This window comes from Megalobrama amblycephala, linkage group LG3 (genome assembly GCF_018812025.1).
Source record: "Megalobrama amblycephala isolate DHTTF-2021 linkage group LG3, ASM1881202v1, whole genome shotgun sequence".
In the NCBI taxonomy this organism is placed as follows: Eukaryota; Metazoa; Chordata; class Actinopteri; order Cypriniformes; family Xenocyprididae; genus Megalobrama; species Megalobrama amblycephala.
The window spans coordinates 7,577,300-7,599,907 of NC_063046.1; the positions used below are offsets into that span (position 1 = coordinate 7,577,300).

The window sequence follows — 22,608 nt, forward strand, 5'->3', positions numbered from 1 at the left end:
GCTACACATATCCAGGGGAAAAGCTAAATAATTGTGTTGGAGCAACAATATACTTAAAATATTCTGTATGTCCAGTAAGGAATATTTATGGTCGGTAAATTCTCAATTCACCTGTTAATAGCCGGTGTAGCAAAAAGACTTTTTGTCCGAATGGTCATTATACTAGTTTTGTGAATAGTGTTTTAACATATCTAGGTATTCATATGTGTTATGCTGGAAAAGAAAATTACCATTAGGAATATTATTATATTATATATCTCAAAAAATGAGCTTTCAGTAAGATTTTGTTTGAGTGCAGTACCAAACATTTCCACTAGATGAAATTCGCTTCCCATTCGTTTCCAATGCATCGCAAACAGTACAAGTGTGACCTTTTCGATCATGCCTGTGATTTTTGGTTTGTGTTCACATAGCAAGTGCCAAAACCTTTACCAAGTTTCATACCATTTCGATGAAGTAAAAAATTCTAAAAACCAAAATGTAAAATGATTCAATTAAAAACAACTGAACAGCACCAGAAAGTTAGAGAACTGCAGTCTTAGGATCATTAAGTCTCCAAAATTATGATCACATGCCATCTACAGAACATAACCGCAACAATACAATCTCTCTATATAACTAACATCTATCTGAAAATGAACCACACACAACATAGGAAACAGACATTGGCTTAAAATATCACACATCTGTAAGTTCAATACCTCTGTTTGTTCTGCGGCAGAGCTTTGGAGTCCACGGCAAACATCTTTGACACAAAAACAATTACAGGCGCCGTCTCATCAGCTGAACAATCTAGAAATGCTACAGGGGACAAACACACAGAGCAAAAAGATTAAAAAGAGTCTTATTTAATGCCAGCAACACTAGTGTAATTGCACAATTCGGACTTTGAACACAATACGGATGGGACACGGTGTGGTCTTTTTATATGAATACAAAATCAAACTAAATTTCACACTTAAGCGGCATCAGAAATGACTTTAAAGTGTGATTTTACAATCCGTAAGCTAGAACTGAGGATTTTTAATGCATGAGCTCAAAGAAACCTCAGCCTGAGGCCACACAATATTAAAAGCATCCTGCTATTACACAAACTCTTGTCGCAACTGTGCGAAGGCTGCAAAAACAAATGTCCTCTGGCAACTTTTAACACAGACGGCTACAAAAGTCAGTTAATAAACTGCAGACACTTTAATGCAGCACTATAGATTTCACAAAGAAACATGTTATCAAGAACCCACTTTTAGCTGTATGGGGTTCTTCAGCAGCTATTTGGTTCTTTGTAGATTCAAAAAGTTAATTTTAACTATTTTAATTATGAGGGAAGAACAAAACACTAAACTTGGTTAGGGTATTTATCTGACAAAAAAAGGGGCATAGAGAATCAAAAAGCTCACAGGAATAAAGCATGCATTGACTACAACATAATTAGTTACAACATAATATTATCTCTTGTTTTGCATGCGTTCATAATTTCTTTGCATGACAACCTGGACAAAAATTATGTCGGCACAATTTGGCATATATTTTATTGTGTAATTGACTCTAAACACAACTATGGAATATGATTACAAAATCTTTAACAAATTTTAAATAATATTTTAATAAAGGGTGAAAATGTAAATTTTCCTAGACTGGACATCACTTTTGGCCACTACTGTAGATGGTTTCCTAAAGAACAAGAGAATAACAAACTCATTGTGACACATTGTTTTGGTTCTAAATTAAACCTTTATTTTTTAAAAAGAATAGTTCACCCAAAAATAAAAATAAAATTCTGTCATCATGTAGTCATCTATCGCATATTAGCATTGGATGTCATCGAAATCTGATAAATCTCACTTTAGTTTGGGGTCCAGTTCTCACTATAATCTAACTATTAACTACAACTTTTGCCTCAATAAACTCCTAATTTACTGCTTATTAATAGTTAGTGAGGTAATTAAGTTTAATTTTTAAGTTTAGGTATTGGGTATGATTAAGGGATGTAGAATATGATCATGTAGAATAAGGCATTAATATGTGTTTTATAAGTACTAATAAACACCCAATATCCTAGTAATAGGGCTGGACGATTAATCGAAAACTAATCGAAACCGAAATTCAGAACCTCTAACCGACGTAATTTTCCCATGTCGATTATTTCGGTTTTTTAATCCTGTTAATACTTCCCATAGACAGTAAAAGAAATGGACACAGCGACCCCATTGGAACTCAATTGAGACAAGTGAAGCCCATTTTTAGCGATTTTTAGCACTTCCGTTTCTGACGCGCAGACTCAAACTAAGCTTGATGACGTCCGCAACCTGTCTGACAGATGTAAATCTTCTAGTAGCTGTGCGTGCAAACTGCCATCGTTAATCTTGCAGAGACGGCGAGCTTGAGCGGGGAGTTCTTTGGCGTGAGTGAGCAGGAGTAAGTATTCTGATTAATTATTTTGTATAGTATTTTAAAATGTAACGCCAGTACGCCATATTAAGTTAATGCATACTATTGCCTGCGAGCTTCTCCTCCTGTCTGTCGAGAGAGTCGAGTGGTTATGACGCAATCGTTAGCCTATTTTTACAAAAACTGTTTCTACGGGGCCATAATGTAACATAGAAGGTAATGGAGCCCTTTATACATTGTCGTGTATCTTTAGAAATAAATAATGGACAAATGGAGTCTTTAAACACCTCAGATGTAAAGTTATTCGCTGTCAAAGTGACGCCAAAATGAATGGGAGTCAATGGGATGCTAACGCAAGTGAAGTTCTGCTACAAGATGGCGGCACGCGGCCGACTTCAACTTCCGGTCGACTTCCTTGGGCACTGATACTTCCCCCTTAAAAACATAACTGCGTGTGTAGCCACGTGACTCCGCCCAGTCCAGTCAGTGGCATAAAAGACTTCGGTAAAGTTGGTTTTATATTCGCACATTCAGACTTCTGATGAATTCAGACTTTCCAATAAATGTGCAATAAATTAATGTTTGCGAATTTTAAGCAGCGACATGATATTGACAACCAACGATTGTCAACTTACAACATTTTTCACAGTCGATCAAAATAGGCAAGTATTGTTTTAATGGCATATTTACTTGTGAATGTCCACTGAATGTCCAATGTAGTGTGATTAACAAGGCTATTGAATACGGATGTCCGAATGTGCGAATATAAAACCAACTTTACCCAAGTGCATAAAAGCAAAACACGGAGGTGAACGCTGGTTCAACACATAGTGATGGCGCGCGAGCGGTGAGCCTTGCGTCTTGACTAAACTTTGTCAGTTGTATTTGTTTTATGGTTTGGACATTCAAGCGATTAGACGATCGGATGTGTATTATTATATCGAGCTACCGCGCTCGCATAGATATATAACCTACATCTATGCCGCGCTCGCGCAGCTGCATGTGGCACGAACACTCATACAAACAGCTGCGCAAAACGTGAAGATCGCGCGCACACAGAGGAACGCAGAAACTTGTTGTCAGCGCTGTCCTGTGATTTATCACTAAAATAGCTTAGAAACTTAAAAGTTATAGCATCTATTTTTTCTACTTTTGAAGGAACTATTTACAACCCACAGCTTCACAATTAACAGAGAGACGGTATGACTAATTCACACACGCAATCACTACTGGTACTGTGCTAATTTATCTTTATCTGATTTACAACGAGCAGAAACCTGTAAGAAATGTTACAAACCATAGATAAAATAACTGCTGATAGTGAGCTATGATGTCAGATCACTCTTTCAACAGGAAAAAAAATATCCCACCTTATTAATAGTCAATCATAGGCTATTTACAGTACAAACCTTGTCAGTGAACTATGAGGGCAAAAAAAAAAAAAAATCAGAAATAAAATAATCGTTCATTAATCGAGGTAAAATGTTCAATTAATCGAGGTTTTGATTTTAGGCCATATGGCGGGACTTATTCCGCCATATTGCGCGTTACACTTTCTCCCATTCAAAACAATACGAGTGACACGTCTTGTGTTATTCTATAGTCCTTGATATTACTAGGTAGGGCTGGACGATTCTAAATAAGAGCCAATCGCCGACTGGTAAAGTCATCGCATCACTGCAGCGGCCATTAGAATCACCGGTTTCTATAGAAACAGTCAGACGCGCGCCCCAGAAGAGACGCGCATTTAGGTCTGCGCATGCATAGCTTGATCCAGCCTGAAAAAATACAGTTTTTTTGTCATGATTCGAGCGTTTAGAAACTAAATTTATGAGCCGGTTGTTAGATTTCATTGGCGATTTCAAATATGAAATGTAATCGTAAGGTTGGCGAACAGTTTTGGAGAATTTGATGTTTCTCCATTCAAAGAGATTGCATGATGCCCAGGATGCCCGAGAGGCGTTTCAAAGATGGCCGCCGAGTGAAATGACTTGTCTTAAAGGGACTTTGGTAATATGCAATAAAGAATAATTGCTAAGAAGGATGGAAGAATTGGAGCCTAAACTAAAGTGTTACCAAAATCTAAAACCAGAGTAATTAAAAAAAAAAAAAAAACACAACAAACACACAATTTTGTTAAAAAAAAAAATATGACAAAAACTCAAAAAAAATTACTAAAACTTTATCTGAAATTAAAACAAAAACAGAGAATATAAACATAAAATTAATTTGAAATATGAATAAAAACTATAATGGTATCGAGATCCTATTATAGTTTTTATTCATACATATATATATATCTCCACACACCTGCTCACACAGACATCACACATCATCAGCGCGTTTCCTGCTATGCAGAGTTAGACAGACATCAGTCACTGAGTGCCACAAACAAACAGAAGCACCTTTTACTGTTCCTCTTGAGCAAAAACAACGAGCTTATGCTGCGTTCACTCCATGTCATAACCGTAATTACAAGATGGCAACCCGTGGCGTTCTACCCAGAGCTGTTCCCGTCCTCAGACTCGGAATTATGTGTTTCTAAGTCAACACGATCAACGCCGAAATGAATCTGCAGCCGTCAGGTGGTACAAGTAAGAGCTCTGTAAGTTGTTATGTGCTTTGAGACATGAGGTAATTTAACACCGTCTCTCATGAAGCTTTGCAGAATCTGCTGTGTGTGTTCATGTGTTTTGGAGGAGGCGTGGCTTTGGAGATGCTCTGAAGGGAGGGTGGGATCTTGTGCATTCAAAGCTAGCTTGCTATTGCTAACCGCTCCGAAATTGCCAACCCTACCTTTCAAGGCATGTCTTGAACATTGGAAGCTTAAAGAAACAGAACAAGAAATTCTAGGTCTAATTGCAAATAATAGTTCCAATAATTTGCATTAAATAATTGACATTAAAACATGCACACATATACTTTTATTTGTATGCCTAAATATGTAGAATTCGAAAATATTTCTTGTCTCATCACACTCAGGAATTACATGAAGGAATTACAGCCTAAATGCATATTTACAAATTAAAAATGGCCATATTTGAGAAAAAGTTAAGTAGTTTGCATCACTGGATGTTACTGTCTGTCTTTTAACATTTCTAATGCAAAACATGTATTAAATGTTTTGCTATTTACATCTTACCTCACTCTCTTTCTACGTTAAACTGAAGTTGCACGCTGGAATTCACACTCTGCTTCTGTGAACAGTAAACCCCGCCTTCTTTGATTTGATTGGCTATCTCGATCATTTTGACATTGACGAGCGCTGTTAGACCGCTGAGGTAGAGTCAGCAGACTCAAAATGTTAATTTTAAATCTTTGTGTCACCCTAACAATAGAGCAGTGCAAGAGTTTCAAATATTGGGGGGACAATTTGGCCATTTTTAATTATTAGAGGGGATATTATGATGTCTATGGTGGTTACGGCCCTGCTACCTTTAAGTCTGTTACTCACACACAGCTTTCTTTTGACTTCAGCATACAAGATATACAGACAACTTTTTTTTTATGGCGCTTTTGTGTTTTCATGATGCTTTTTTGATTGACAGACAAAAAGAAATCATGGAAAATGATTTGAAATGATATGAGGGTGAGTAAATGATGACATCTTTTTAATTTCTAGGTGAAATATTCCCTTTAAGAGAAGAGGAACGCAGCAAAAGGCCACCATCATACAGCTTAAAAAAGCCCCAAGGCAAAAGTGGAGGTGTTGGATCCAAATACAGTTCACAGAGCAGGTGCTGTACACCTAGGAAGCCTGCAGTGAGCAGAAAGTGCTAGAAAAGATCTGAGGGCGCCTTTTTTCTGAGTGAAGAGCACATGCGTGCAATACGAGTGTGAGTTTTCAAAACGGTGTATTCACAGATGGAGTCTGGCGGTAGGAAATGCAGCGTGAATCACATCCTCTGCCATAGCCGTTAACACGCACTCACCTTTTTTTAGCTCCTGTGTTTTCTCGGGCAGAGAGTCGAACCTGCGCGCTCCCACGCTCATCAGCTTTTCCACTCTCTCAGCCGAGATCTCAGCTGGGCTGGGCAGCTTTTCACACACCATTGCTGAGTAACACAGTTAAAGAGAACACACTCGACTGGCACTTTCCACAAATAGGGTACAAAACAGGGCCTGAAATGTGTTTTAGTTTTTTTTTAACAAATTGTCAGTGAAATGTGTAAATATCACATGCTTTTATATTTCATTTACTGATAACACTTTACAATAAGGTTAAGTTAACATTAGTTAACTACATTAGATAGCATGAACTATCAAGCAATACTCCTACAGCATTTATTAATCTTAATGGTCACACTTTAGGGTCCAGTTCTCACTACTAACTAACTATTAACTATGACAATAAACTCCTATTTGCTGCTTATTAATAGTTAGTAAGGTAGTTGTTAAGTTTAGGTATTGGGTAGGATTAAGGGACGTAGAATATGATCATGCAGAATAAGGCATTAATATGTGCTTATACGTAAGTACTAATAAACAGCAAGCTAATAAGCAACTAGTTAACACTGAGAATTGTTCCCCATGCTAAAGTGTTACAAATTTGTTTATATGAATCTTAGAGCTCATATTTAGTCTAAATTAAGCTAGGTTTGCAAATACTAAAGTTTTAATGTTATTGACAGAATTATCTTATGGTAACTAAGGCTGCATTGATTTGATTAAAACAACAGTAAAAACAACGTAATATTGTGAACCCTAACTTAAAATAACGGTTTTTAAAATGTATTCTATTTCTGTGATGGCAAAGCAAAAGTTGTGCATAAGTTCAGTTGTGCTGCTTAATATTTTTGTGGAAACGTGATAATTTGTTAGGATTCTTTGATAAATAGCATATATTTGGAACAAAACTCTCTTGTAAAATTATAAATATCTTTAATATTTAAAAAAAAAATAAATGACTACTGATCCCAAACCTTTGAACAGTAGTGCGCTTCAAATAAATGTAAGACAAGTATGGGATTAAAGATTTCTTTCTTATAATAACTTTGGTAACAGGGTTGAACGTCGACAAACAAAATGATGTCAGAATTGTGAGGTTTCTATGACTTCGATTACTGGATACAGTCGAGAAGATCTGTTGATGTTTGTGAGGCGAGACAAAACAAACAAACAAACAAACAAAAAAAATCAGCATTTTCAAAGGAGGATGCACACATCTGAGGAATTAAACACGCTAATATTCATGCTACTGTAGGTCATTTTTATGTTAAACAAGTTTATCTAACATATCTAATAGTTCTCACCACTAAAAAGCAAAGATTTAAAGGTCCCGTTCTTCGTGATCCCATGTTTCAAACTTTAGTTAGTGTGTAATGTTGTTGTTAGAGTATAAATAAAATCTGTAAAATTTTAAAGCTCAAAGTTCAATGCCAAGCGAGATATTTTATTTAACAGAAGTCGCCTACATCGAACGGCCAGTTTGGACTACATCCCTCTACTTCCTTCTTTAATGACGTCACTAAAACAGTTTTTTGACTAACCTCCGCCCACAGGAATACACAAGAGTTGCGTTTGTAGAGTGTGTTTGTCGCCATGTCGTCGAAACGCTGTTATTTTCATCCCGCAGTCCAATCACCGGGTCTGATTCCGGCTCAAATTGATAAGGTAAAATTAAAGACATGTTTACAATAACACTGAGCGCGTGCATCTCCACGTTATGGTAAGAGGCGCTAAACTGCTGTCGAATCACAACACAGGAACCGCTGGCACAATCAGAACTCGTTACGTATTTCTGAAGGAGGGACTTCATAGAACAAGGAAGTCATCAGCCCGTTTTTATGACAGTGGAAACAGCGGTATACAGATAAGTAAATTATGTGAAAAATACTGTGTTTTTTTTACACGCGAAACATGAACACGTTATATTGCACACTATAAACACAATCAAAGCTTCAAAAAAACACGAAAAACGGGACCTTTAAACTGCTAAAAAGCTTTGAAAAGTTCCAACTCCTTTCCATTCACAAAAAAAAAGAAAAAAAAAAAAGAAAAGAACACACAAACACAAAACACCTGCCAAGCAGGCCAAAATTGCACATTATTGCGAAGTATTCTGAGAATCACTCAATTACATGTTTAGGGAAACAACTGACATTTTACCAAAAGCGCTAATGGCAGCACCGGTTCACTGCGAGCACCTGTCACCACAGTAATTGCGAGGCGTGCCCGCGTCAATCATATTGCGCAGAAGGAGCCATCTAATAACGGTCGGCTCTGCGTTTCCTCCCCATACAGCTGGTGAGATCACGACAGGACAGGTGACGGCTGAGGAGGTGGACAACGCCAGTCAACTGCCTAGTGCTGATGTGGCTAACGTCACTGGAGGTTGGGTATAATTAGAAGACTGTGTGTTGTATGTTTCTAGAAACTATACTCTGAAATTCAGACATTTGGACTGTCCAAGATACAAGAGGTTAAACCTATTTGTTTTAGTCAAACATTATGCATTGACGTCACTTTCCCGCTGGAACACACGCCCTCAGCTGGACTGAGTGGCAAAAGAGCCTACTGCATGACTGGATTTAATAGGGGAAACTGCGAAAATGTGAGTAAAACAAGCGATTATCGGTTTAAACTAAAGGTTGGACTCGATATAGTGTCCCTTACAACTTACCAAAGATTCAGTAATCCATGGATATTGACATGCAGCCAGGAATCGTGTTTGATTTCAACGCCGGGGAAATACATAAAGCAAATCTGCCTGTGAACGCTTTATATAAATACAATATAGATAGGTCCAGGTGATCACATATATCAATGTTCAATATATCATATAGTCCACTCCAGCCCTAAAACGTTTTGGTCAGTGTTTATTTAAAAACATCCAATCATGCAGAATATAAGATGGTAAATATTTAATTGATGAGTATATAGGGTATGATTTAACCTCGAAAATCAACATATTGAATTAGCGATCCATTTGCTTCTCTTTTCAGTGGCTTATAGCAGTCTGTAAAAATACATCTCAGATTTCTAGTCAAATCTATTTTTACAGTTATTCTCAAAGCTTTTTCCCATTTTGGATGCATTTTGTGTCTTTCGTGGCATTTTTGAGATGTTTTTTGAGCATCAAATCATCATTTTAGAATGATTTCTGAAGGATCATGTGAGACTTCTTTCAAAAACATTAACAGGACGACGTACTGACCTCACACTTTTTGAATGGTAGTGTTTTTCAGCGATCGCCAGTGTTTGTAAAGGATACAGAGCACGGCTTGAGACACAGGAAGCCACTGGCTACAGATGGCACTGAGAAGCACTTTGGGGTCCGAGTGTTTTAGGTCACGAGGCAGGACTTTTACCCCCAGAGAGGTCACCATCTTCTCCACCTTTTCTTTGTCCCTGGAAATGTGAAAATAGTCAAGCAAGATAATAATTTATTAATTAAAAAGGGAAAACTGAAATAATTACATTGCAAAAGTATTTGTACCCTTAACTCAGTACTTAGTTGAAGCACCTTCATTTTCTAATTTATTTATTTATTTATTTATTTATTTATTTATTTTTGTGTATGATGTGACAAGATTTACACATCTGCATTTGGGGATTTTCTGCCACTCTTCTTCTTCTTTTTTTATGTGCACTGATGAATTATGCACAATTACACCAGGAACATGCATTCATAAAATATACAAACTTTTATTTCATCTTGCCTCAATTTCATAACATTGTGCACTAACAAATGTTAGCACTGCTAAGGTTAATTTAATACCACCAGTGTCATTTTAGTATTTTTTACTATCATAGTATTTATTAATATTTTAAATCAGCTTTTATTTTTATTTATAAAACGGTTAGTTTCTGTCCTTGATTCTGATTGGTCAATAGCTGCGTTTTATTCACAATAAAACACGGCTATGACCGCTTCACCCAAATTGATATTGTTCATTGAAGCTTACTGTATTATGTAGAAGAGTGTTGTGTGAAAGAGATCGAGTGAACGAGTTTATTACCTGCATTCAGATTTTGCATTTTCCTTCATGTCAGTCCTATGTTCATATTAAAAAATCAGTTTAAATGTCTGATGTAATATCTTGTCCTTTTAACAGTTAAGGGGTTTTCCCGTGACTGACAGCGCTAGTCAAAGCATTTGTCAGTTGTGTCTTGTTCCTTGTTCACAACAATTCAGTCTTTTCAATGTAAAAGTCTTCGCTACTGTCTGACACACTCATAAAGACCATCTAATGCCATCTAATGGCATATTAATGTAACTTCTGTTGCTGGTCACCGTCAAGGACTATTTTTTCCGGCGGAAGGAAGGCTTTTAGTGAAAGTTTACTTAATGAAAGTTGCATTGATACATATTTCTGGCTTTAATATTTGTATTGTGTGGTAACCGTTTTATAAAAGCAATAAGGTAGCTAAAAACCTAAAAAAAAAGACAAACACTTTTCTAAAACTTAACTAAAATTTAAATAAAAACTAAAATATGTAAGCATTAAGGCTAGTGCTGTATCGTGAATAAGTTACGGCGTACCAAACAACTCCCTTCAGTCGTGACTTATTCACGATACAGCACAACCTTAATGCTTTAAGTTTTAGAACAGTGTTTGTCTTTTTTTTTAGGTTTTTAGCTTAGTTTTACTAACAATAATACCTCAATTTAAACTTATTTAAGCTAGTTGCCAAGGTAAAGTTCTTTAATATTTCTTAATTTTTTATTTTAAGTTTAAGTTTTTCATCAAATATTCATATATTCGTTTATTTAAGCTTTTTTGCAATTAATGAAAACTATTTTTACTAATCTCAACTAATTTTTTAATTACGTTGCATCTCACAGCAGACTCATTTTCATTCTGGACAGGTTAGACATTTATTGGTGTGAATTTCTCATATGTATAGATAAATCAGTTCATACAGAAAGTTACCTTCTAGTGACCACAGCGTCGTACATACTCCAGATGTTATCCAGAACAAGCTGCACAAACAGAGGCTTCTTTCCTTTGGACTGTCAAGACAAAAAGAGTTGATGAGCGTGATGTCCATATGACAGTATATACAAAGTTAAGAACCATCAATTTATATGGAAAAGAGAATGCATACACTAACTAAGACATCATGTAAGCGACCCAGGGACTGCAATGATTCATTAGTTGCCTTTTTTAAAGATTACGACCCATAATAAAAAGTTTCTAATGTGACTGAATGAGGTCAAACTCAACTAACATCTGAGCTCAATTGAGTTTAAAGGCTTCAGTTAGGCTTGACTCTGTCAGTCCTGCAAATCAATGTTGCCGTCTGGAGGTCACGTCGCCCTCCATAACCAACTCTCTCTGAATGAGATCTGTCTGACAGACTGGAATAATGGCAGAGACAGATAAGTCTGGGCTGAAGACCGTGTTTCATATGAGCATTGTCTAAATTGTCTGGTAACTGCAGACAGATCTTCAGGGTTCATTATTCCGATCTTCGTCCTGCATTACTGTAAACATCTTCAACAAGAGTGTTCTTATTAACCAATAAGCAAACTACAGCAAAATATTTTCAAATCAAAGTTTAAAACACACACACACACACTCTATAAATGTGATCACTGCATAGAATAATAGATAGTACAGGAAAGAGGAACAATAACTTTTATATGTCAAACAGACTCATTTCTATCCCAGATAGTCTTATTAACCTGGGTTTTATGCTTTTCTTTCTTTTCTTTATTATGCTGTGTCAGAGCTGTTATGACTGAGAATCAACACACAACAGTGTATCTAATGTACAAATTATGTTATTGATGGTTGAACAGTTGCAAGAAAGGGCCAATCACATGTTGAATGGTAATCATTATATCAGTGGCCAGTGGTAGATTTTCTAACTTTAATCTTAATTTCATTTTAATATATATATATATATATATATATATATATATATATATATATATATTCACAGAACAAATTTTGAGGATAAAAAGAAATTAACATGAAATCAATACTTTAGAAATAAATTTAGAAAATAAGAAATTAATACTTTTATTCAGAAAGGAAACATTAAAATGATCAGAAGTGGCAGTAAATACATTTGCATTTGTTTCAAATAAATGTTGTTCTTTTAAATATTCTATTCATCAAAGAATCCTGGAAAAAAATATGAATCCCAGTTTCCAAAAAAATAAACCTTTTTTTTTATTATTAAATATAAAGTAAATCGGCACATTAGAATGATTTCTGAAGGATCATGTGACACTAAAGACTGGAGTAATGATGCTGAAAATTCAGCTTTGATTACAGGAATACAGTGTTATATATATATATATATATATATATATATATATATATATATATATATATATAATGTTATTTTAGTTATTATAAGTTACTTTAAATTCTAATAATATTTTGCAATATTACTGTTTTACTGTATTTTAGATCAAATTGATGAGCTTAAGACACTTCTATCAAAAACATTTATAAAAAAAAAAAAAAAAAAAAACACAACATTAACAGAAATGTACTTTTTTAAAATAATAATAATAATAATAATAATAAATACTATTTTATTGCATTTTAATTCCAAAATGTAAAATAAGTCCAACATAGAAGTCAAATCAATCTCTATATAATTATAATTTTTCATTTATTTATTTTTAAATAATACATCCAAATAAAAAATATGAGTGTCACATTATTGATCCTTAGTTATAACACTGTATCCAGGTCTGATATGTTCTGTTATATTAAGATCATTTGTTCATGGGAAGTGAGAGGATGTTCCACAGTGTGTGTGTGTGTGTGTGTGTGTGTGTGTGTGGGTGTGTGTGTACTCTAGTTATTAAAGTGAGGTTTCAGTGAGAGAACTGACATCCATTAGCATAACTGCAGCATATCTGAATGTCCTAAATGGCACTACAAACCCAGAGCATCTAATGGAGAGTCTGTGCTATCACATCACTCCTGTAGCTCTGCCAGCCCACTTCCAGAGATGGTCAAACCAAGCATGTACTGTAACAAACACTCTATATCGAAATGTTCAGCATGAAAGCATTTAAAGGGTTCGTTCACCCAAAAATGAAAATTCTGTCATTCGCTTTCAAGAGCTTTCTGTCCCTCCATAGAAAGATACACAACTGACACTTTCATAAAAATATCTTTTCCCAGGTGCAAAACAACCTGACCCTATTGCAAACCTCTACAAAAAAATTAATTTGGTAGAACCACGGCATAATGATGGGATAAATTAATAATACCATGTTAGTATTTAATGTTTCAACAAATACCAATGTATTACCATGTTTATAAACCACGTTAGGCTGTATTCTCTCACAGAAATGATTGTACCTGAGCTCCCTTCATGATTTTTTTAGCTTTGGCGTTGAGGTAGAAATCGCCCCACAGGGTCTTGAGCAGAACCCAGAAGCGGATACCCATCTTCTGACTGTACATCTCAGCAAACTGATGGATCCTGTTACAGAAAATACAGTTCAACATCATTATTTGCACTTGTCATGTGTTATTTTATTTCATCACATTCATTTGTATGAACGTAGTTCAAAGAATCTGTGATTTTAACAATATCTCTAATCTATGACAGCTGTAAGATCACTGCATAATTAACAAGTAACTAAATTTAACAGATTATTGACAGATAGACAGCTGCAATGTTAAACATCACACTGTTATTGGGTCATATTTAGTAAGATATCATTAGCATTCAACTTCAAAATCATATTTCACGTTGCTCAAGTTCTGGTCTGTGGCGTTTGCTGAATAGAATATAAAAAACTATAGTAAAATAAAACATCACATGATCCAATAGATATACTCATAATATTCTACAGTATATATCTGGGATTACCAAACTTCAGCTGTACCCCTTTGACATTAAATATTTACTTAAAGTGAGACTTAAGTTGATATTTTGATAATTTCACTCTTTCATACATTCAAGGTTCTCTGGTATTGGTTAATGGTCACATGATATGTAGGTACCCAACTCCAACAATGAGATATTTTTAGATTTTTAGGCAAAACGGCTGAGAAATCATAAATAAAATCACTAGTAATAGGATATAATTGCTTATTTTTGACCAGTTGGTGGCACTGTTACCAAACTGATGTGGACTGCCTCAGAATCAGCTCAGCATCATGCCGTCAAGTTTGTTGATGTGTTACTCAAGAACTCAAGGTAGGTTTTCAAAGAAATTCAAAATAGCGGACAAATGTGCCACCAAATGTGTCATAATTGGTATCACAGTTCTCAGTATGACTCAAAGAATCTATCAAGACCAGTTTCACTAGAATAGTCCAAATTAATCAAAAGCTATTAGCATCTTTCTTTTTAAATTTCATTATAAATTTTGACCACAAGGTGGCACTGTTCCGAAACTTTTTGAGTAGGGTGAGTTCAGGTTGATTGGGACACTTTTTCCCTTTGAGATGTCTAGGAAAAAGTGTCCTAATCAACCTGAATTCACCCTACATTTGGGGCATGGTGCCATTTCCCAGTTTTGTAACGATACGCTAAAAATACAGCATTTTACAACAAAATTCAAAATGGCCAATGTCCAAAATAGCTGATATGGATATCAATGCACTGAATCAAGAGAGTTTTGGGCAAACTTCAGAAGTTATGAGCAAAAATAGACATTTTTCTTAACTCCTGACCAGTAGGTGGCGCTGTGCCGAAACAGTGCAAATGGCCTCAAGTCATGCTTGTGATGACATTTAACAAGATTCGTCTCAATATGCTGAAGTATTGCAGAGATATAGCCTCGCATCCATTTTGATTGACATGCTCTTCGTCAAATTTGTCGTTATTCAAGAACGATTTGGCTTGATCAAAAAGACTTTAATACATTTGGTTACACTTTATTTTAAGGTGACGTAGGTTAAGTACTGAGTAATATTAATTAACTACACATACTTACTATAGAGTTACGGTTATGGTTAGGTTTAGGGTTACTTGTAATTATGCATAATTTACTGTTATTACTATAGTAAGTACATATAGTAACTACGTCACCTTAAAATAAAGTGTTACCATACATTGTTGCAATCATGATCTGAACATTTTCTAGTGAAAATCGACAAACCATCAGGGATGAGTTAAAAAAAAGTGAAAATTAAAAATGGCGGAAACAATTTCATGATGGAAGAGTGCAATCGTTTCTAGTCCTTGAAGTTCAGAATTTATTAGCATAAACTTAAGTGCAACTTCGGACAGTTGGTGGCGCTAGAAGGAAGGAGTCTCCAAAATTGCTGTGGTTAATGTTCACACTCTATTTGTGTGCCATATTTCATCATCTTCCCACAAGCAATTTTATAGGCAGCCTTAGACTTAATAAGAAGAACACTAACGGAAACAATAGGTTTGACCCCTAATTAATAAACAAAATAAAATAAAGTGTCTGTTGATTTGACATCAATAAATGGAAAGGAAAAAAAAAAATATATGAAATGTATATTAGTCTAAGTGCATGCAGTGCATGTACAGCATCTTAAATCGTCTATCTAAAATGTAATTACATATTCATAAATAATTATGTTTTTACATAAAGAACCTGAAGCTTAAGTTTATACTTCCACTAAAACATTTTTAATTGCTTTGAATTAGTTTACATGTCCATGTGTGACTAACTAGGTCACCTTTTTTAGTTCTACAAAAAAAGCACAGGCAGACTTTTGTGTTTCTGATTGAGAGGCTCATTTGCATCAGTTCAGCACAACTTAACGATATCTAGACATTTCAAAACAAGTAACAAAACAACCCTTTTGGTGTTTAGCATGTCAGATTCCACTTTCATTGTATGGAAAAGAGCAGCTCAGACACTGTGTCTAACAACATATAATTTTTCTTTCACTAAAGACAATTATACAGGGTTTGGAACGACATAAGGGTGATTAAATGATTGATGACCAACTTTTTGGGTGACCTATTCATCTAATCTTAAAAATGTAAATTGGTACTTTACTCAAGTGTTTTTACAGTATAAAACAAGCTGAATGTGGTGAGTTTTGGTGTGAAAACGTCCTCATGCTCACCAGAGTGCTCTGTTCTGTTTTCTCAGCTTTTAGAAATGTCCACCTACACCAGTCGTATTAGTACTTTAGCACTTATTTCAAGTATCTAAAACCACAGTTATGTAACACCTCAAAAATGTGCACTCCATTAGAAGGGTGGGGAGTCCTGATGTTGAAATCTAGTATTGTATTGCCATCTTGTGAGCCATCGTAAGTACTACAACCACTGCTGGGATGTAAAGGGTGAAAGCCAACCATGTAAGCTTCTTTTAATAAAAGCATCAGGCAAAATCATTAAAAAAATTGTGAAAGCACCCTCAGAAAGTGTAACACATACCTGAAGCCCCAGCCGTCTATAGCGCTGGCAAATACCACATTTCCCCGGTCAGGACTGAAGTAGAGGTCAGAGTCATCGGTTTCCTCTAAACCTGCGCTCCAGTCGTACACCTGATCTCCGCTGTCGTTCTCTGCGTAGCTGCTCGGAGTCTCTGCTTCTTTCTCCGCTCGCTCCTCCAGAACTTTAGAGGTGAATAACGTGCCAGTAACTGCGTTCACCTATAGAACAGGAAGAACCAAACATTCATAGCCTTAGAGTTTCATCTTTGTACAGAAACATCACTCAGAGACACGTCAGACCATAAAGGATCAAAATTCATGTTTTCAAACTCAAAATATCCTAATCAGTCCAAACACACCTGCAAAAACACAGCTTTTTAAATGTTTTTGAAAGAAACATAACATAAAAATACAGTTAAAAAAAAATCATATGAAATGTTATTACAAATTGCAATTATTAAATGTATTATTTATGAATTGTTATTCATTAAATACTGTTTATTATTTAAATTTATTCTAGTTAAAATATGTGAATGCAAAATTGTCACATGATCCTTCAGAAATCATTCTAATATGCTGATTTGCTGCTCAAGTAATATTTATTATTATCAATGTGTTAAAAACATATATTTTTGTGGAAAACGTGATGCATTCTTTTCCAGATTTATTTGATAAACAGAAAAACAGCATTTATTGTAAACAGAAATATCTTTACTGACACTTTTGATCAATTTAAAGGGTTAGTTCACACAAAAAATGAAAATAATGTCATTAATTACTCTCATGTCGTTCCACACCCGTAAGACCTTCATTCATCTTCAGAACACAAATTAAGATATTTTTGATGAAATTCGATGGCTCAGTGAGGCCTGCATTGAGAGCAAAGCCATTCAAACTCTCAAGATCCATAAAGGAACTAGAAACATATTTAAATCAGTTCATGTGAGTTCAGTGGTTCAATATTAATATTATAAAGGCAGGAACACACCAAGCCGACGGTCGGCCGACTAAGTTTTCTCAGTGTGTTCTGCACCGTCGGCTGAAGTTGGTACTCATCAGCTTTTTTTTGGCCGATTCGAAATGTTGAATCGCCGTTGGAGCTTGTCGGTCAGTCGGGCCATCTGATCATTCTGTTTGGCTTTTCAGCTACTGCCACCTGCTGGTTCGGAAAGGCATTTCATCTCACACAGGTGCAGAACTGACGTGCTACTTGGCCGTCGGCTGTTTAACGTTGGTTTGGTGTGTCAAGGCCAACTTTGGACACAGATGCTGCCGACGTGAGCCAACCCCACAGTCTGCTTTCGTCGCCACTAGTTCGTCGGTGTCGGCTTGGTGTGTTCTGGCCTTAAAGCGACAAGAATACTTTTTGTGCACCAAAAAAACAAAATAAAGACTTTTCAACAATATCTATATGGGCTGATTTCAAAACTTTACAAATCGAATCAGTGAATCGGAGCACCAAAGTAACGTGATTTCAGCAGTTTAGCCATTTGATAGGAGATCCGAATCACTGATTCGAAACAAAAGATTCATAAAGCTCAGAAGCAGTGTTTTGAAATCAGCCCATCACTAGATATTGTTGAAAAGTAGTTATTTTGTTTTTTTGGCACACAAAAAGTATTCTTGTCACTTTATAATATTAAGATAGAACCACTGAACTCACATGAACTGATTTAAATATGTTTTTAGTACATTAATGGATCTTGAGAGAGGAAGTACCATTGCTGGCTATGGAGGCCTCACTGAGCCATCGGATTTCATCAAAAATATCTTAATTTGTGTTCCGAAGATTAACGAAGGTCTGTAGAATGACATGAGGGTGAGTAATAAATGACATTATTTTCATTTTTGGGTGAACTAACCCTTTAATGTGTCCTTGCTGAATAAACGTATCAGCAACATATAAAAAGAAAATTTTACTGACCATAATATTAGATGTTTTATAAATTATAAAAATAAATAAATAAATAAATAAATAAGACAGTATAAGCAGTTTTCTACAGTATAAGTACAGTTTACATTCTATACAGTATAAGTTGACCTTATATAAAAAATAAAATGTCATAAAAGTATGTCATGAATCCATATTTTGGATTGTGTGGCCATGTTTCGGAGTTCTGCCTCACCTGCTCTAGTATTTTCTGCAGGTGAGCGTACGCCTCCTGTGAAGTGAGTTTCAGCTCCACAATCAGCCGGTCAATTTTGTTGATGACAAGAACAGGACGGATATTCTCCAGCCAAGCTTGTCGTAAAACAACTTGTGTCTAAAGCAGAAAGGAACGAGATGCTGTTACAGGATGATGTAAACATCAACTTTACAACACAACTATTGTTGACAATCAGATTCAAAGTTCAAGAAATAAAAGTGTAAAAATCTCTATAATATAGATTTTTACATTATTTAAACATTTTATCATGTTTGATGATTTTCGTGAACATCTGATGTGATGGTACAAAGAAATCAAGAATCAGTGTTTTGAACAAAGAATCAATTTACTGAAAGGCAAATAAAGGACATGAATCATTCTTACCAGTGCCATTTTTGTTTCTGAAGTTGTAATCAGAGAAGCCAATAAAACATCTCTATTTTTATATTTGAATTAATGACCAAATAAAAAGTGCATAACAGTGTGTCATTTCTACACAGTTATACAGTGAAACCTGCCTGTGAAAACACACTCAAGTCATGGATGATACCTGCGGACACACTCCCTCCACGGCATCAACCACAACAATGGCCCCGTCACACAGTCTGACGGCAGTGGACACCTCCGAGGAGAAGTCCACATGACCGGGAGAGTCGATCAGATTAATGAGGTAGTCAGATCCTCCTGCAACGACAAAGACACAGTTCTTAACCGTGAGTTACAGCAATACACGGTGTTGAATCAGTAAAGCCACGGACCGCCTACAGATATTTAATAAAGCAATCAAAGGTAAAATAACACTGCATAGTCTTCACTGTATAAATTAAACAGATTAATCCTTATTAAAGTTACAAAAGTTATTCAGTCAAGAGCAGTGTGTGATTTTTCGTTTGATTAACATTAAGGACACAGACGGCAGAAAGAATATTAGGCTGCTGTCACTTTAAGAGCTAATGCACGGATCCAATACACTGATACACATTTTCTTTCTCAAATGTTTACATTCACTTAAGACATGTTTACTAGGATACTCGCCAATACAGGCAATTTCAAGCATAAGAACACATGAAAGAGAGCTCAATTCAGTATTCGCGCCGTGATGGCATTACCTGTTGCGTAATGTAATGAAATAGCGCTGGACTTCATCGTGATTCCTCTGATCTGCTCATCCTCCCTGCTGTCCAGATATCTCAGCTACAGGAACAGACAGAAAACCGCATTTCCGATCACATAATTTCAAGCAACCCAATTATTTCCTACTGATTTTATGGGTAGCTAACAGTTATTGTTGGAGTTAAGCATACTGTTTGTGTGTTAGACTAAAAAATGACAGAAATGTTGACTACATGAAAAAAAAAATCAACGTATAGTGCAACACACTGTCAAACTCAGTCACTGATCTTTGACTTAAAATGAGTTAAAACTGCAAATTTGTGATGATTTGTGATGATACATATATACACATACACAGGGTTCCCACTCTAAGCCAAATGTCAAATTCCCTGACTTTCACTGACTAAAAAGCTGAATTTCCATGACCTATAATGAACGGAAAAACAGGCCGCTGTTGTGCTGAGCACTGAGCAGGCAAAAATCTGCAATAGGCAGTATTTTAAATCCATCCATTTGCAAGCTTTATTTACTTGCTTGAGTTAAACACTCAAACACACTACTTTTTTTGCGCTTTTACCTATTAAATGCACTTTGATATTTTTCTGTACTTTTTCTACAGAAATTAATTTATCGTTTTTATGCTTTCAGAGGTTAAATGCTTTAAAGGATTTTCTGTTTCTCATCAAGTTCATCTTTTGATTTCTTCACATATAGTTTTTGTTCATCTTTGTCATGAAATACACTTGTTTGAGCTTTGCTTAATATTAAAATGTTTTGAGCTTGAATATCATTTTGCATGACTTTAATAGCCACTATGAGAGCAAAGAAATAAAAGGAAACAAGAACGTTCAAACTGTAAGTAATAAATACTTTTCATTGTGCATTTATGTCCTTGTTCCCTCTCTATGACCTGAACTATTATCTGTAAAATCCCAGAAATATAGAAACCATTTCAAAAATAGAATCTTTTGTCGTGTCGCGGCTGGTTAGGACAGTCTCTGAAGTGGTCATTTTGTAGCCAAAGCTCTTGAAATTTACATTTTCCTGCATGTTTGCCTTAGTTAACAGGTACAGGTGACTGCTTTTGACTTGTTCTTTTTTAATTATAAAATTCCCTTCCCGAAGTTGCCGCTCCTTTTATACTTCCGGGTCGCGCCATATTACATCATATGCTGTCGCCAGCCAATAGGGATTGGAGTTATTGGATAGTTGCTTTCAGACACCTGGGTCACGTGACGTTCCTCAAAGCATTAATCAACGCAGAGTTGAAGTTGAGGGAACTAAAATTTAATGCGACAAACAAAAATCCCTGATATTCCATGACTTCGATAAAAAAAAAATATATAGACCTTTTAAAATTCCATGATATTCCAGAAATTCTATGACCCGTGGGAATATATATGATATATATATATATATATATATATATATATATATATATATATATATATATATATATATATATATATATATATATATATATTTATATATATTTATATTTACACACACACTACCAGTCAAAAGTTTTGGAAACATTACAATTTTTAATGTTTTTGCACGAAGTCTCTTATGTTCATTAAGGCTGCATTTATTTAATAATAAATACAGAAAAAAACTATAATATTGTGAAATATTATTACAATTTAAAATTATGGTTTTCTATTTTAATATATTTTAAAATATAATTTATTGTCTGTGATGCAAAGCTGAATTTTCAGCATCATTACTCCAGTCTTCAGTGTCACATGATCCTTCAGAAATCATTCTAATATGATGATTTATTATCAATGTTGGAAACAGTTGTGTTGCTTAATATTATTTTATAACCTGTGATACTTTTTCAGGATTCTTTGATGAATAAAAAGTTTTTAAAAAATCAGCATTTATTTAAAATATAAATCTTTTATAACAATATACACTACCGTTCAAAAGTTTGGGGTCAGTCATTTTTTTTCTTTCCTTTTTTTTTTTTTTTTTTTGAAATAAATTAATACTTTTCTTCAGCATGGATGTGTGAAATTGATAAAAAGTGATAATAAAGATTTATATTGTTAGAAAAGATTTATATTTTGAATAAATGCTGTTCTTTTTAACCTTTTATTCATCAAAGAATCCTGAAAAAAATAACACAGGTTCCAAAAAACCTGTTTTCAACATTGATAATAAATCATCATATTAGAATGATTTCTGAAGGATCATGTGACACTGAAGACTGGAGTAATGATGCTGAAAATTCAGCTTTGATCACAGGAATAAATTATATTTTAAAGTATATTAAAATAGAAAAACATAATTTTAAATTGAAATAATATTTCACAATATTATTGTTTTTTCTGTATTTATTATGAAATAAATGCAGCCTTAATGAGCATAAGAGACTTTGTTCAAACACATTAAAAATAGTAATGTTTCCAAACTTTTGACTGGTAGTGTACACACACACACACACACACACACACACACACACACTCTCTACTATGATTATGGTATCTATTAATGCGAATTTACGTTTATTTTTATATTTATTGTTTTTGTTTTCAGTTTAGTTTAGGATTTAGTAATTCAAGTACTTCAAATTCAACTTATTTATTTCTTATTTCTAATATTCATTCAAATTTTAATTTTATCATCTTTATTTTATTTATACTTTATTTCAGTTAAGTTTT

General features: G+C 34.8%; 1 protein-coding gene across 4 annotated transcripts in view; it reads right to left on the minus strand.

Annotated features, from left to right (window-relative positions):
- Positions 1 to 22,608, minus strand: part of efl1 (elongation factor like GTPase 1) — a 158,344-nt gene that overhangs the window by 134,393 nt on the left and 1,343 nt on the right. For all 4 annotated transcript variants that reach the window (XM_048183670.1, XM_048183674.1, XM_048183673.1 and 1 more), the window contains exons 4-12: positions 19,939 to 20,023; positions 19,380 to 19,513; positions 18,809 to 18,946; positions 16,684 to 16,901; positions 13,665 to 13,788; positions 11,265 to 11,344; positions 9,602 to 9,738; positions 6,321 to 6,443; positions 702 to 801 (exon numbers count right to left, since the gene is read on the minus strand). In XM_048183670.1, coding sequence (XP_048039627.1) covers positions 702 to 801; positions 6,321 to 6,443; positions 9,602 to 9,738; positions 11,265 to 11,344; positions 13,665 to 13,788; positions 16,684 to 16,901; positions 18,809 to 18,946; positions 19,380 to 19,513; positions 19,939 to 20,023 — 1,139 coding nt within the window. The remainder of the gene's footprint in view (positions 1 to 701; positions 802 to 6,320; positions 6,444 to 9,601; positions 9,739 to 11,264; positions 11,345 to 13,664; positions 13,789 to 16,683; positions 16,902 to 18,808; positions 18,947 to 19,379; positions 19,514 to 19,938; positions 20,024 to 22,608) is intronic.